The sequence below is a fragment of the Euwallacea similis genome, chromosome 12, assembly GCF_039881205.1.
Source record: "Euwallacea similis isolate ESF13 chromosome 12, ESF131.1, whole genome shotgun sequence".
NCBI classification, from domain to species: Eukaryota; Metazoa; Arthropoda; class Insecta; order Coleoptera; family Curculionidae; genus Euwallacea; species Euwallacea similis.
The window spans coordinates 2,655,507-2,671,358 of NC_089620.1; the positions used below are offsets into that span (position 1 = coordinate 2,655,507).

Genomic DNA, 15,852 nt, shown 5'->3' on the forward strand with positions numbered 1-15,852 from the left:
ATTATTATTTTAAAATTCTGAACAAATGATCATTCCCGGCGTTGCCCAGACTTACCTTGAAATTTGAAAAAGTTCACAAATTGTTCTGAACCTGAACAGAACTCCTCAGAAACTGCAGCAATCACAAACAAAAATAAAAACAAACTCAGAGCGGTAGTACTAATCGACGAAGACGCGTAAAAGTAACTTGCACGGTACGAGGCTCACAGGTAGGTATTACCGGCACCGTGGGGAGAGATGGAAGAATGAAACCGCCGGTACGCATGAGAGGTTTATTATAGTGCAATGTGTATCAATTTTTATTAGTTCCACAGTTCCAACATTATCTCCGCCTGCCATTAGGGTCATACAATTTGTTTCTATAGTGAAAATTGCAGCACCGATTTACCCAACATAAAAGGTCTAAAATGTAACAGGTTTATCAAATGATTTAACATATAAGATGTTGCTTAGTAACCATTGCCCACAAGGCACGAAAGAGTGGTTTAAGAATTTTTATTCGCCTTCGAAAGAATTAAAATTCTGAAGACACACAATGCAAGTACCATCAATGCCATGCATCTTCTTACGTTTCACTGAAACCAGTCCAGTCAATCTAAAATAAGAACGAGAGGAGAAAAACCATGCGGGGCTTAGCTTTAAAATTATCTGCTCAAAGAAATGTACTAAAAACAGAGTAAAACGACAGGATCCGTTTACCTTTCTTGAAGATGAACTGCTCTTCAACGGTGGTGATGCGAAATAATGAAGATCGATGATTTAACAAATAACAATCTTATATTTCATTAAAAACTTACTTATCTATCATACTATTACACAAACATTTCATGCTAGTTTCTAAAATCTACTGTGCATATAATAATCTATAACTGTCGAGAATGCTGCAAAACCCATTGCTCCCACAACGCCAGCCTTAACACCAGCTGGAAAAAAGGTGTACATTTTTACTTATTCGGCATGATATTCAATATTTGGTATTTTATATTTAGGACCGAAACCCCGTCTTAATTTTATTTAAATTTTGCCATACTTAACGGTTTCAAAAATGAGAATAGACATTAGTCGAACATAAAAAGAAATACATGACTTTTCCATTTTCATCAAATTTTCTTTAAAAAAAAAAAAAAAAAAAATGGGTTCCTTGACTCCAATTCAGTATGCATTTCGGCACTTGGCGCTCGCAGTCTGTTAATATTACGAGTATAAGCCATATATGACTCTTAATCTTGATAATCATACCCCAGCAGCCTTCTTACGAGGGTCACCTTTTAGTATTCTTGACAATCATTTGAGATGCAATTTTTAGGCTTTTGACCTGTTAATAAAACAATCATTCACCTCGCTCGATTTGAACTTATTATTTCAAGGGTTTTTCAAACAGAAAAATAATACAAAAAATATTTTTCTGCCGAAGGCACCTAAGTATTAGATGTCAAGTTTTAAATAAATAAATAATGTGGAGATTTATATGTTTGTGTTCTTAATTGCACTCAAGCAGCGCCAAATAAATCAAGTGAAGAGGCTTTCCTTTGAAAAAATTAAGATCGAAAATGGTTATTTACTTAACAAGTGCGAAAAATAATGCCGCACGCTGATTGCAGTTGCGATCGAATGCACTTTCGCACGTGTTCCTTTATTCAGTCAACGATAATTTTTCTTTCGGCCCGTGGTAAATACAATGTTTTACCCACAAATGATATTTTTTTTAATAATCTACGTGCTATTTCTACGTTGATTAGCGGTAGATAAAAAATTAACAGGCGTTACTTTTACTTTACGGCCTGTTGCTCTGAGAGACGGGCAGTAAAAATATAACAAAGTCCGCTGGCTGTAAAACCATTGTTTTGCGCAAGGGAAGCTAACACGTAAATAAAAAACCGCTCCATACGTGAAAAATCCATCATCAATATTTCCTTTTTTTTTTAAATAGCAGTTTTAATATTGCGCTATGAATTACGCTATAATGTCTTATTATCTCACTACTAAATGCATCATGCAACGTAATAGGCATGTAGTACCACGGATGAAAGCTGACGATGGTTGGAGGCAATAGAAAAATCGAAATTTAAGTCTGATGATACCACCTTGCAGAGGGCAAAAAGCCGCAATGACAGTCTCGAAACATCTTAAATAAAATTGGAAAAAAATGATAAGTTTTTATGAAACGTTATTTTCAGAATATCTGCGGATGTAGCCCAGATTTACAAATATTAAAACTGCCTTTTATCAGGCTCTAAAATAGACAACTTCATCCCATTTAAGAGACCATTTCTTACAGTTTCTACGATTCCCCTGTTGATAAACTTATGTGGGACATCTTGTATAGCTATAAGATTCATTAAATAAAAGATATGGTCCCTATGAAGGTACACTGATGATTCAAATTTAGTTGAGATGTGGCAAATCGTTTTACAAGTATCAAACGACACGTCTGTGGCGGGAGGATGCCTGAAACACCCCAGATCAACTGTCTTACTGAAAATAAGAAAATTGATCTAGGGTTCCTGTATATTTTACATAAAGTAATCCCATCGAGTTTAGTATTACTACTTATCTTCATTGTTTTTTCTAGAACGCCCTGTACAATAAGTTCAGGTTAGTTCGGCTTAAAAGGTATTCGAAAGATATTTTTACCATTAATAGTTAAAATTCCAGAAAACTATTGACCTCTATTTGTTAAAAATGTATAAAACACACATTTACTTTTACATGAAAATAAAAGGTCAGGTCTTTTTGCATATTGCAATATCGATTTTTATCTTCATTGCATGTACTTTTTACATAATAATAATAATAATGAATAATGATAAATTATGCATCCATATATTGTTATAACGGTACATACCCCTAAGTCCAATCATACCACCTGTAACTGCTCCTGCGTAAGTTCCGTTCTTCCAATCTGATTTTCCTCTCATCTGAAGCAACATAAAAATATTCTAGGAACATTAATGTTTAGACCGTTACTATCAAATAATTATTACTTCAATTGGTAACTGCTAATAGTTGAACGAGTTTCAATATTTTGAATTACCTATAATCAACCTATAACTACCTACCTTTTGAAAGAATGATTCTTCAACTTTATGAAATAATTTTTGTTAAATGTTAAATGATTTTGTAAAATGTTAAATGATTTAACAATACTAAATACAATTTTAGAATATCAAAATCATAGTCAAGGTAATGACCATGGTCATGGTAATTAAACATTATCAACCAGTATAATAGGCAGTTTTATCTAGCGGCAGTTTTTTTCTTCTGGTAAAAGTGCCAATGGAATTCAAATATTTAGCTATACCTAATACCTATATTGCCTACTCGAGGCGAAAGAGGGAAGTTTGTAATCAAGTCATGAGCCAGGTCTATAATTTCGTTGAAAAAAATAACAGTTTTGAAGTTATAATAATTATACCAATCTCCAGAGATAAAATTTGTTGTGTTTATATTCTAAGACGTAGAAGGAATGAAAAAGGAGCAAGTCGTCATTGTTACCCCAATCCCTCTGCGTGTCCCAGCTGAATATTGTTACATAATATTATTATACACAGTTTGAAGCTTCATTACACACACTTACTTGTAACTGCTTGTTTTCAGTTTTTCCAAAAATTAACTAATAAATTACATCACAGACTTCTATTTGGGAGTTATAAATTATCTTCAATCATCACAATGTGGGCAAAAACATTTTACTTTGATTTTAGTATACCTACTGTTTCTATTGTGCATTCAACTCCAGAGAACATAGCTCCAATTATAGCAAAATTTTTTGCATAACTTAGAGTTGTGGTTTTCATTTCTTGAAAGACTTGTCTAGCAGTTTGAGTTTCAATACTCGTAGCAGACTGGGGTCCAATACTTGATGAGAATAAACCAATTACTGCACCCAAACCATAGCCTAAAATCAAGATACATAATTTGTTTTTTTTATCTTTGGTCTAATTTACCCAATCACTTGTGCTGTAACCATCTATCTATTCAAGTTTTATATGTTAATTTGGTAAATTAGGTTTTTGAAAATTTTGAATGCAAAGAATGCAAACAAAAAAACTGTCATAATTCAGTTGGGTATTGAAGTTATACAGGATGTTATATAATTGTATAGAATTACCCCATAGAGGCCTTACACAAAAAGACATAAGGAAAAATATAATTTACCTGTATCAAAAAATTGATAGTAACTGAGATACAAGATGTCACCTTTTAAAATAGTTTTTTGACTTTTTGAGACTTAGATATACACAGGGTCTCTCATATATGTATACAGAATAACGGCAATAGCTTTTTAAATAATTTTTATTATTAAACTGTTATAGGGCAAGAAAGAAATTCAAGATCATCACAAAATGACTAAAAATGAGCCTTGTAAATTTTATTTGAAACATTTTTTGATAGAAAAATTATTTAAAAAGATATTGCCATTATTTCATATATATGACAGATCCTGTATAATTTTGTATAAACTTGTTAAACACACACAAATCATTGTTAAATTAAGTTTTTAACAAAGACTCAAAGTAGGATAGATACCATCTACCATTTTATATGAAATACATGTTACAAATCACAAATTGAAGACTGCACCATAGATTTTTCAATATACATGCATCAAAACTCTTTCTACAAACTCTCGCATTTAACTTTGTCCTCACTCTAATATTAAATTATATATATGAACGAAAAGCAAACTGTGAGGACAACCTATGTATAAATTTTGAAATATTTTCTCTCTTACCGGCTACACAACTCATGATAACTTTAAAAGGACAACTCTCAAAGAAAGCTTCAACCATTTTTTCCTCATTTGTTTTTATTTGAACAGGACCCAAGTTCCTTGGAATTATGATATTTTCACGATACCTATAGTTGTTGCCAATAAAGTAGTTAGTTAGGAAAGTCCACTCATCAGGAGTGAATTGTCTTCTATGGCTAGTAGTTGATTCATTTGACATTATCTACTGTTTGTAGTGCTTTGCAGCTCAGTTTATATCACTTATGACTGCAAAGGAGCTTTTTTACAACTCCCTTTTTTTGTAGTATATTTTAAGAACTCTTTAAGACAGATTAAGCAACTGGTACTGGAGGTGCTTTCTTTAATGAACGAAATATTAAGAAGGCCGTTTTCCTGTTAGGCACAACTGGTTTATGTACTTTTAGTTTTGTGTTCTTAAAAGAACTGATTTATTTACGAAAATTGAACACTTTGTATATTTATTTTGAATTTGAATTCAAAAATAATGAAAAATAAAATTACTGGAGTGTGAGGTTAGGTTTTTAGATTTTCTTCTGGGTTACGCATTAGTATGGCATTTCGTCAACATACGTCATTTTGACACCAGGATACATCGTGCCTCATATACACGGTGTAAGATGCCATTATGACGTCACTTCTTCAAGATAAAAATCATAACAGAAAGTGATTTTAAGCATTAGTAATATCATAGTAAAGCCTTCTTTATTAGACTTTTAGTTCAACTTTTTTATGGAACGCCCATAATTAAATCTTTATACACCTTCTGGCATGCCATTAAGAAAAGTGTTTTCGTTTGATATGAAAGTGCAAGAATTTTTCAGAAAGAATAAAATATCCCTTAAAATGACACCTCACACAATATGCTGGAAATGGCCGTAGTAGAAAATTTTGGAGAAACGCGTTTCTTGGTTTGACTATTCTGATACCTGTGATAAAAGTATAGTCATTTTGAAGGGAATTTTAGCTGTTAACGGAGTTAAAAAACCTGACACCTAAGTATGACACGGAGCACAGCTCTAAAAGCGCTTATTGACATATCACTGACTGTCAAAAGTATCAGCAACCTACTGGTTTCTACAGTGACACTGACATATTTCTTATCTATGCCAGTTTCCCGCCAATATTGGCCTTCAAGCGAAATCTAACAAACGATTCCAAATTAGAGCTTTTCATAAATCACTATTTCGGTATATTCTCTTATACATTTACTTTTAACTTATTGGGCGAGTAAGGACTATTTTAGGCCACCAGTTTCGGAAAAGTAGAGAAATCAGTAAAGCACAATGGCAGCTGTACCTCTCACTGATGGGGCCCTCCTGGTACGCAATAATATTTCCCAATGATTCCTCTAGGTGTCCTATTGTTTTTAACAAATATTTTTTCTAGAATATAATGCAGGAAAAGGACTGTGCAGATGTGCAGCCCATAATTCAAGTGTTGAGCATCAAAAAAATGAATACAGGCTCTGGACACCCAGACAAGGATAGGTATCGATTAAATGTGTCTGATGGGACAACTTCATTGTCTTATGCCATGATGACTGGCCCTGTATTCTTCAAGGCTGGTGAAAAAGGAATTCCCAAGTATACTATTATCAAACTTATACGATACATTACCAGTGTTGTGAATAATACTGGGGGAGTGAATAGGTAAATAAATTATGTATTAAGCTTTTGGAAAGTCACTTGGGTTAATTCAATTAAAATGTAAATTCTCATATACATAATCAGAAGCATAGTTAAAAGAGCCCTGTAAAATTTTAAACCAAGAGCATTGCTATATAATCATAGATATGTAAGCTATTTTCAACATGTGATGGTATTAATTTTTACAAGAAAAATGACATGGAGATAAAGGATGTTTTTCTTTATTTAGTTTAAAACTTTTAAAGTTATCAAAAAAGTAATATTTAAAAAAAAATCTGTTGATATTTCCCTCTATGTAGTGTGAAAGATCTTAAGTGTCATTTCATTAATGTTTGCTTCCATTCTTTAAGTCGTGTACTACTTATTATGGATATGAAAGTCATACAGGATGGCGATGAAGTTGGTATTAAAATTGGGGATCCAGTTCCCTATTCTGAAAATCAAATTGTCTCGAAAGCAAATGTACCTCAAAAGCCAGCAGCTTCTTCCAATAGTAGCTCAAATACTGTCTCCAATAATCAAGATGTGGAACGTCCAGCGAAAGTTCCCAGGTTGATGCCATCTGCAAGTGCTGCTAGCAGTAGTAACAGTAATGGCACAGCTAATAATTTGGGACCCCTTGCTACCCATATTACACATCCAATTGCAAGTTTGAGCCCTTATCATAACAAGTAAGTATTGTAGCTCTTAATGTTTTTATAATAAAAGATCCAAATTTTTCCATAAATAAATGTGTTTGAGTCGTTTCTTTATTCAGGAAGAAGTAAGTAATGTACTGTTTTTAAATGTAACTATTTATATTCATTGATTTGATCCCTCAGCAGTGATATGTATGAATTGCCCTATGACCTCATAGAGTGCACTGAGCTAGAGAATTGCTTACTGTAGCTAATAGCATTTTATTTGAATTTAGTGTTGTGCAATTTGAAAATTACTTTTACCGCTAATATCAAGTTCACTGTAGTATTTTCATTTGAAAAAAATTGATATTTTGCACCAATTTTGTAAATACTATTATTATTATTGTACCATTATGGTATTTTTTTTATTAATTCAGGTGGGTTGTCAAGGCAAAAGTGATTAACAAGAGTGACATAAAAAAATGGGAGAATGCTAGAGGCAGCGGTCAACTTTTTAATGTAGAGTTTGCTGATGAAAGTGGAGACATTAGGTGTACAGCTTTCCGAGACCAGGTCGACAAATTCTTCAATTTGCTTGAGGTACATTAACTGCTAGAGGTGCCGTGTTCCAGGTTAGGGCCGAAAAAATGAGAGAAATTTGCCATCCTCAACGACTAATTAAATGGGTTTTGATATACTCTTTTTCCTTTTAATTGTTATAAATGTTGCACCTGCGCGTACTGAAACAACAAAATATTAAGGAAACCATTTGATATTTCTATATATTAATCATTAAAGATTTTTAAGTGATAATGTACACTACTTTGTATGTGTAAATTCATATAATAGTTGAAACAGGTCATAACTGACTAATCCAAAGTTCATAAATTATACGAGTTAAAGTACCCGCCAGTTAAGACTACTTTTGATTGCATCCAGTTTGTTGGTGCGTTTCATTCTCATGTAGCTCTGTGAGATCCGATTATAATAACATACCTGGAGGCCCAACCAAAAAAGGCGATCAAAGGTTAAACATGAGAATTGTATAAAGAAGGGCTGCACGTATTTTAAAATTACAGGAAAATATGTAAGGCCTCTCAAAAAAATGTGGCAGTTTTAAATTAAATTTACCTGTTATTGTTAATAATTTTTGACTCCTAGACGTAGTACAGTTAGTGCGGTTACAATTCCTACTTAATAATGAAATACCTAATTTTTAACGTAGAACAGGTGGTGAATGAAGTTCTCCATATCATATTTTTTAATAATTTTAAAATATTATCAGAACTTCTTTGTACAACTTTCTTTTTTAACCTTTTCTATTTTTTAAGCAGTTTATCTCCTCAGGTCGACAAAGTGTATTACATTTCAAAATGCCAAGTGAAACCTGCAAACAAACAGTTTAACCCGTCGAAAAATCATTATGAAATGGCCATGACCGCGGACACTATCATTCAGGAATGTACTGATGACAAAATGTCAAATTTGGAGACCAAATATGAATTTGTTCCTATTGTGAAGCTTGGGGATTTAGAAACGGGCAAACTAGTGGGTTTGTATAGGCTTTTTTTATTATGTACCAATAAAGTTTTTTAACTTAATCCATTAATTCAATAACTCTTTTTTAATTTCGTATTACATTTCACAACTTCTTAAGTTTTTGGCACATTAAGTTACTATTTTCTATCGTCGATTTTCTAGATGTCTTGGGAATCGTGTCTTCGGTCGGCGAACTTCTCGAATTCAGTGCTAAGTCGACCGGACGTGCACTAAAGAAAAGGGACATTCAACTATTGGATGAATCTACTTCTACTGTATAGAATTGTTCACATTTCCATAAAACATGCTACAAAGTGAATTATTGCAGATCAACTTAACTCTTTGGGGGAGTCAAGCCGAAAACTTTGTGGCGACCGATCACCCAGTGATTGCTCTAAAAGGGGCTAAAATCAATGAATTTGGAGGCGGCAAAAGTTTGGGTACTGGTTTGGGGACTATAATGAAAGTTAATCCAGACCTGAAGGAGTGTTTTGCTCTTAAGGGTTGGTACGAACGAGAAGGAATGAATATTACAGCCAGTGATCTCAGTGCACGAAACAATACCAGTAGTTTTAACGTTCCTTGGATGACTTTCAGAGAGGTAAGAAAAGGTGGTTTGATTACTTTTGCTTCGTTAGATATGGGTTGTAAATCTGAGGCAAGCTCATGGGCTATTCATTAATTTTTATTAACGATCACAGCTTATAAAGCGGTAGACCAGTGAATTTTCCATTTTTCTGTATAAGAGTCCGAATAGAATTATAATTTTTGTGGAAGAAAAAAATGAATTTATGACTCGATTAGGAGATTTAAAGCTAAGTTATTATCATATTTCCCTACTTTCCGTCTAGGTGCAGGATCAACAATTCGGTACGATTGACCCGGTCAAAGGGGATTATTACAAGGTAAAGGCAACAGTATTGCTAATTAGAGTGGAAAAGTCTATCTATAAGGCCTGCATCGGGTGTAACAAGAAAGTCATTGACAATGGGGATAACACATATCGATGTGAAAAATGCAAGACATCCGATACCAATTTCAAGTACAGGCTGCTGTGCGGAGTAAGTTAAATCTAGATCTAATTCTCTATCTAATTTTATGAAACTGCCAAGAATTGAGATAATCACTTTATTCAACTCCAACTGAGCAAATGTTCTTTAACTCTTCTACGAAAAATATCTAATGGAAAATATAATCTATTGAATATTTAGAAATATTCAATAGAGTTTAGAATCTATTTAGAAAATACCTCATTACTTCAGAACTAGTTATTTCTACGAGCTTCCGAGAAGGTAGCTTACCGCGCATATTTGCGAGCTGAAAGTAGCCCTTTACACACACAATCAAACGCAAAGAAAAGCGGGATGTGTTTGTCTGAAAATTGTTTGCGTGCACAATGCTATAGTGTGTTTTTAAGTGCAACTCAGGATATCCTTATCTAGAATAAATTATATAGCATAGCCACTTTATAGGAAGAGGATAATTGTGAGAAATAATTTCTTTTTTAAGATGAATTTGGGAGATTGGACCGGTAACCAATGGGTGAGCATGTTTAGCGATGAGGCTGAAAAGGTGCTCGGTATGACCGCGCAAGAAGCTGGTGAACTTTTTGAAACTGAGTCTTTGCACTACGAAGAAGCGGTCCAGAAATGCCACTTTAAAGAGTTGATATTCACTTGCAGAGTTAAAATGGAACAATACAATGTAAGTGTAACTGTAGTTTTGATAAAAACCAGATATTTTTTGGCAACAAATTATCCACAATATTGGTCTGGCAAAAAGTTATTTAATGATCTAACGCACAGTTTTTCCCCAATAGGATGAAGCACGCTTGAAAACTGTTGCAGTGCGAGTCGAGCCTATAAATTACTCTGACTACATGTCTCATTTGGTTAGTGATATTAAGAAGTATGTTTTGTAATGGATGTATAGAATTTGGTTATGTTAGTAATATATCTTTTTTTTTAAGTATGAGTGAATAATCTTTTTTTTATCACATGGAGAATGAGTGGTTTTATTTACCTTTTAGATCTAAACATTTAATGTTCGGTTCATGTAGATCTATTTCAATTTCTATGTTAGGAAATTTTGGTAACTATAGGAATCTTTTTTGAAGATACGTTTAGCGGAGTGAGTAAACTCTCGTTAGTTAGTTATTGTGTTAGTTAAGAAATATAATTTCTACATTATTAGAACGTTTTTTTGAACAGATTACGATAATTTTTAAATCGAATTTTCGCTTCTAGCTCGGTGACAAGACGATAAAAAAATATTTAATTATTCCACAAAACTGGTTTAAAAAAAAAATACTTTCAGAGTGCTCTATTCGTTTTTCTCCCTCTATGTCCTATAGTTCCCGAAACTTATATAAATATCGAAATTTGCCCACCCTGTATAACACTAGACATGAAACTGTTAATACTACGCAATATTGTGAATTTGCATAGATGTTTACAAATAAACTATTTGAATTAAACTTCTGCTTTTTTTTAAATTATTTCGTTTAGCAACAAATTATTCTAGAATCCAGTTAAAAACTAAATGAAGTTACCATAACTAGGCGTTTGGTCAACTTCTGTATAGGCTTAACGTTGTTCCTTCAGACATCAAACTCGTTAAGAGTATGAGGACAGTGTCGAAAGAGCTGATTTAATTTTGACTTTACCAGGAGCGTTTATAATAGATTTTTAAACCAGGTTGTATTCGGTACGGATACACCTCGACTTAAAACCTCACAATGGAAAAAACTGCATAGCACATATGTATCTGTTTATTCTTTACTTATCTAGTACTCATCTTTCAGTGTACTCAATTAAATTTCAAACTAAAATCTCAACTCAAGACGTGCCTCAAGGAGTTAAATGACCAATACATGCTAAAAGCAGCCCCAAATTTAACCAAAGCATACTATAGCAAACAAATTGAAATGATTCTCTGTTCGCGGATATGAAGATGAAAACACGTCACACATGAAGACTCATTATTAAAGTACAAAATGTATTAAACCTGATATTATTTAAAATTATTTGTCGTGAAACCATTAGTCTTAATATCACCCAGAATTTATGCTGGTTGGTGAGTGGTTGCGATTCTTGTAGGAAAATGTTTCCCGTTCTAGCTCCATCTCTCTCTTTAATGACGAGATTTCCAAACCGTCAATTGTTTTATTTATCCCACAGTTTTTTTAAGGTTATGTCATATTCTATGTTATTTTTAATATTGAATGAATAAATTTAACTTATAATAATAGCTTTAAAAATCCTTATTTTCGTTGATACCCAAGCCAAAGAATTATATAAGACATGCGGCTCTTTGCTCCCCTATTTAGAAAAACCCGTATTCCTGGTCACCTTTGGAGAGGTAAAAAACGCCGCTACGCTGAAGTTACTAATCTGCATCTCTCCCATCTGAAGGAGGAACTTGAAATCGAAGAAAAGAATATGTTTTATTTGCGACATGCGTTTCTAAGTCCCGTAAGTGATCCAAATCCTTGATATCTATCATGCTTTTCATGACCTTTGCAATGTCTATTATGATGAACCAACTGGCTCGAGTCCCTAATTAAATCCCAATCCAAGCACTTGCATCTTCGCATCCATAATTTAAACAAAGACAAGCACATTTAAGACCAGTTTTGTGCCTCTTTATTTTTCACTCCAAATTTTTATTTTAATGGTTAATGTTTAACTCTTAACCTTTCCTTGCACCTATAAGGCCTATAACTCCAAGCAAAAATAATATTTTGTGATAACTATTAGAGTTTGAAAAAAATGTGAATTTAGCTGCTCATATCATATATACCTTTTATGTGCCTAGAGACATACATTTACTGAAATTTTTATCAGAAAATCCCTGCTGGTTTTTAAAATATGACACTATGTCACTACAGATCTCACCCACACAGTTATAATTTTTTCAGAGTTGCTGCTAATAAATTTGTGCCATTAAGGTGGATTCACCATATTGTCCAAAACATATATTTTTATCTTTGTTAAAGCTAATAAGGGCATTAGAGGCCTGAAACTCATATAGAGCTAGGGTTGAAAAATCGACGATTAACCAGACTTTTCACTGATATGGTAAGACAGAGACATGGTGAGACTCAAAAGACCCTTTTTCTTGCCTTGATTTTAGAACAAGTTAGTAATGACATGTACAGGTTCTAAAACAGGTTAGTAATGATATGTATATGTATAATCATGGAGATATTTTAGGGAGGGATAGTATTCTGCAAAATCATTTAAAAAATGCTAATAGACCCTTATTCAAGAATGCACCATTTTTGATATACAGAGTGGCAAAATTTCACATTTTCTATATAAAAGAGTACATAACCCAAAAAATAACACTCTGTATATGGCTACCAACGATTTTGACATTTTGTTGTAGAGGCTCTTAACAAAAGTAGGAGTATGAAATTTAAAAAAAAAATGAATTCAAGGCATGCGTAAGAAAAACGCAAAACATGAGAAAAAAGTAAAGTTTTGCTATCTTGCGTATAGAAAATGATACATTTTTGATCATAGGTCTATTAGTATTTTTTTATTATTTTGCAGAGTACTATCGCACCCTGAAATATCTTCATGATGATATATTACACCTTGTATATGACTCATTAATCACTTAGTGAGCTAATGGGAATGTTTGCCTTGGAAATCATTGAAGTTCTGATTCAAGACACATTGTATTTTAGTGTTTTTGATTGAATTTGTTGTCAATTTGGACGAGTTTGTTATAATTTTATGAAATCTCCATGCCATCCAATTATGAATCACCATGTCTTAGATTCCTCAGCACTCTCATGATTTCAAACTGACCTTCAGATAATATGTAATTCAACGCAATTCTCCTTTGTTTACTGCAATAGTAGTGACATTCCAGGTTTCAAAATATTTTACTTTGTAGCACGGAGAGCAAAATAATTCGTTACGTGTTATAACCAGGTGTAAAACAAAATGTGTGTGACAAGATTTTAGATATTTGCGAACGAGGTATACTGTTTTCTTGTTTTCAGATATCGAACTTTCACAATATTTATTGGATTTAATATAATGATTCCGAGTTCAGCCTAAATTAATTTAATTTTTACAGGAACAATCTTTTGGCCATGCGAGAGCGTTAGGAAAGAATGAGGCAAATTATATAAAAACAATGACAACAAGGAAGCCATATTATGACAATGTTTCCATCGAATCCAGGCTGGCGCATTTAAGACATGAAGAAAAATGGGATTGAAACTCTGAATAAATATTCCGTTAGAACTGTTAGAATATTATTATAAGCATTTGTTAGAAAGATAATAAACAATGTTGTAATGTCTACTTTTTTTAAACCCTCGTATGAATCGTATAACTATTGAAGTAGAGCAATAATAATATACCAGGAACATTTTCAGGAAGTCGTAACTGAAATGAAACATCTAACGTACTTAATATTCAGCTTTTATTTATTTATTGAAAAATTGTTCAAATGTGCATGGAAGTTTTGGGGTGACAGTACGTTTATTCTTAAAAATGCAACAAACACCCAACAGAAATGCTATAAACACTCAATATGTTATCAAAGAACTACTTAAAGTTCTATATGCGTGTAAATGGTGAACGCCAAAAGACAAAGGCATGCAAAAACTTTATATAAATATCGTGCATTCTATGACAAACTATCTCTAATTGGCCTTGGAAACGCAAAGGCATGAATGAGTTCAAATTTCAATGTTCCTCATTTAAAAAAATCAATACAAATTTAAAAAATGCACTGATCTACGTTTTTATGTGCTTCTGATTTGTAAAAGATTTTAGCAGTCTTTTGAGTTACAAAGTTGCACTGAGCTGTGTTTTTGATAGGTTGACTATTAGAATCTAAATGCTTTTGGAAAAGTCCTTTTGCAGTAACTTTAAATAATTAAGTATAATCATTTTAAATTTTCAGGGATTAGGCAGGAGTACAGGCTTTTTGTGCGAAGACACTCTCGCGTGAAGCTCTTGCGCAATGAACATGAAGGAGGTAAAAATCACAAAATGGAAAGTTGCAAATCAATCTGCTTTATGGTTGCTCCATTGATTGTAATTGTTTTGAGCAAATAGTTCAAGAATGGAATTGAATACAAACAGCCACGAAATGAAGCAGAGAGTTGAATAAATTGAGCAAAAAAATGAAATTTGGTTCTGAACTAAGAGCCAAAGTCAATACAGGATAACGAAACAGTTCTCGCACTTTTGCTGCGAGGAGTTTTTGGCGTTGATACTGTCAAGTCCGATTATTTTTTGTTTTTATTGAGTTCTACGTATCATTTTAGTCTATGATGTATACTAGTTATGTGCCTGTTGTCAGTTCTAGCGTCATGCCTCGTGAAAATTTATGTATCACTGTAGTCGACTTATACAAGAAGGGCTTGAAGATGGCTGGCATTGTTCACATGACTAGTTTCAAGAAGCGAATGGTCTATGATGCGGTAAAACGTTACAAAGAGACAAGAGGAACTGTAGGCCGTTCTTGTAGTGGTCGTCCAACCGCCACGATTCCGGAGAACACCCGCGCGTTTAACGTGCAAAACGGTGAAGGAGCTTCGTATCAGCCGAGAAAGCATCGGCAACATTGTCATAAAGAAACTGAAACTGAGGAGTTACAAAATTACTCACGTCCATTTACTTACTGAAACAATGAAGGCGAAGCGATTGTCAATTTTTTGCTGAATGCTATGCCGAATCAGCGATGGGCGACTGAAGGAGGTGCTCCTCACCGAAGAGAAGATTTTCACGCTATCCATTACATTTTTTGTATTTTTTCTGTGAAAAAGTCACTGTTCAAACATGGGTAAGCTTTCTATCCCTTAATTTCATACGTTGATTTTCACTTAATTCAATCTCATTTTTGCTTAATTTATTCACTTCTCTACTTCACTTTGAGGCTATTTGTACTCAATTTCGATCAATGGAATAAGCGCACACATTTACAAATTTTTATCTTGTAATTTTTGCTTCCTTAATGTTCATTACGTTTCTGCGTAAAACGATAAAAAATTCAAATTAAAGCTATTTTTCGCTGAAAGTAAATCTTCACAGTTTGTTGCGACAACAGTCTCTAAATGGCATCTACCTATGATTACCATTGTGTTTTTATAAATATTCTATTGTGTAATAGCAGTAGTCATACTAATACTACAGTTCTATAAATTGCAGTTACATTATGGTCCTTATATTCATTGAAGCATTTTCCTTTCCTTTGCAACAAACATCTAAAAATATTCTTAGGAATGTTTATGCTAACCTGAACTAACTCGAACATTCTTAGGAAT

At 33.2% G+C, this 15,852-nt stretch overlaps 3 protein-coding genes across 4 annotated transcripts; 2 read left to right on the forward strand and 1 right to left on the reverse strand.

Moving 5' to 3' along the window:
• Positions 1-758: 758 nt before the first annotated feature.
• LOC136412712 (mitochondrial import inner membrane translocase subunit Tim22) lies at positions 759-5,262 on the reverse strand. Of its 2 annotated transcripts, XM_066395884.1 has the most exons (4): positions 4,736-5,252; positions 3,714-3,898; positions 2,846-2,918; positions 759-923 (listed from the first exon to the last, which is right to left on the reverse strand). In XM_066395884.1, the coding sequence occupies exons 1-4, from the start codon at positions 4,950-4,952 to the stop codon at positions 838-840; spliced, it is 561 nt and encodes a 186-aa protein (XP_066251981.1). In that variant the 5' UTR covers positions 4,953-5,252; the 3' UTR covers positions 759-837. The 2 variants fall into 2 exon arrangements, with proteins under 2 accessions (XP_066251981.1, XP_066251983.1); XM_066395886.1 differs by lacking the exon at positions 759-923 and having other exon boundaries at positions 3,710-3,898; positions 4,736-5,262.
• A 655-nt stretch (positions 5,263-5,917) lies between these two features.
• RpA-70 (replication protein A 70) lies at positions 5,918-10,524 on the forward strand. Its single transcript, XM_066395861.1, has 10 exons — positions 5,918-6,072; positions 6,140-6,402; positions 6,750-7,070; positions 7,457-7,619; positions 8,367-8,571; positions 8,721-8,833; positions 8,887-9,159; positions 9,410-9,619; positions 10,068-10,262; positions 10,378-10,524. Exons 1-10 carry the CDS (start codon positions 6,037-6,039, stop codon positions 10,477-10,479), a joined length of 1,881 nt encoding a protein of 626 aa, XP_066251958.1. The 5' UTR covers positions 5,918-6,036; the 3' UTR covers positions 10,480-10,524.
• A 1,205-nt stretch (positions 10,525-11,729) lies between these two features.
• On the forward strand, positions 11,730-13,877 carry LOC136412368 (large ribosomal subunit protein mL63). The gene is made up of 2 exons (XM_066395425.1): positions 11,730-12,031; positions 13,650-13,877. Exons 1-2 carry the CDS (start codon positions 11,861-11,863, stop codon positions 13,791-13,793), a joined length of 315 nt encoding a protein of 104 aa, XP_066251522.1. The 5' UTR covers positions 11,730-11,860; the 3' UTR covers positions 13,794-13,877.
• The last annotated feature ends 1,975 nt before the right edge of the window (positions 13,878-15,852 follow it).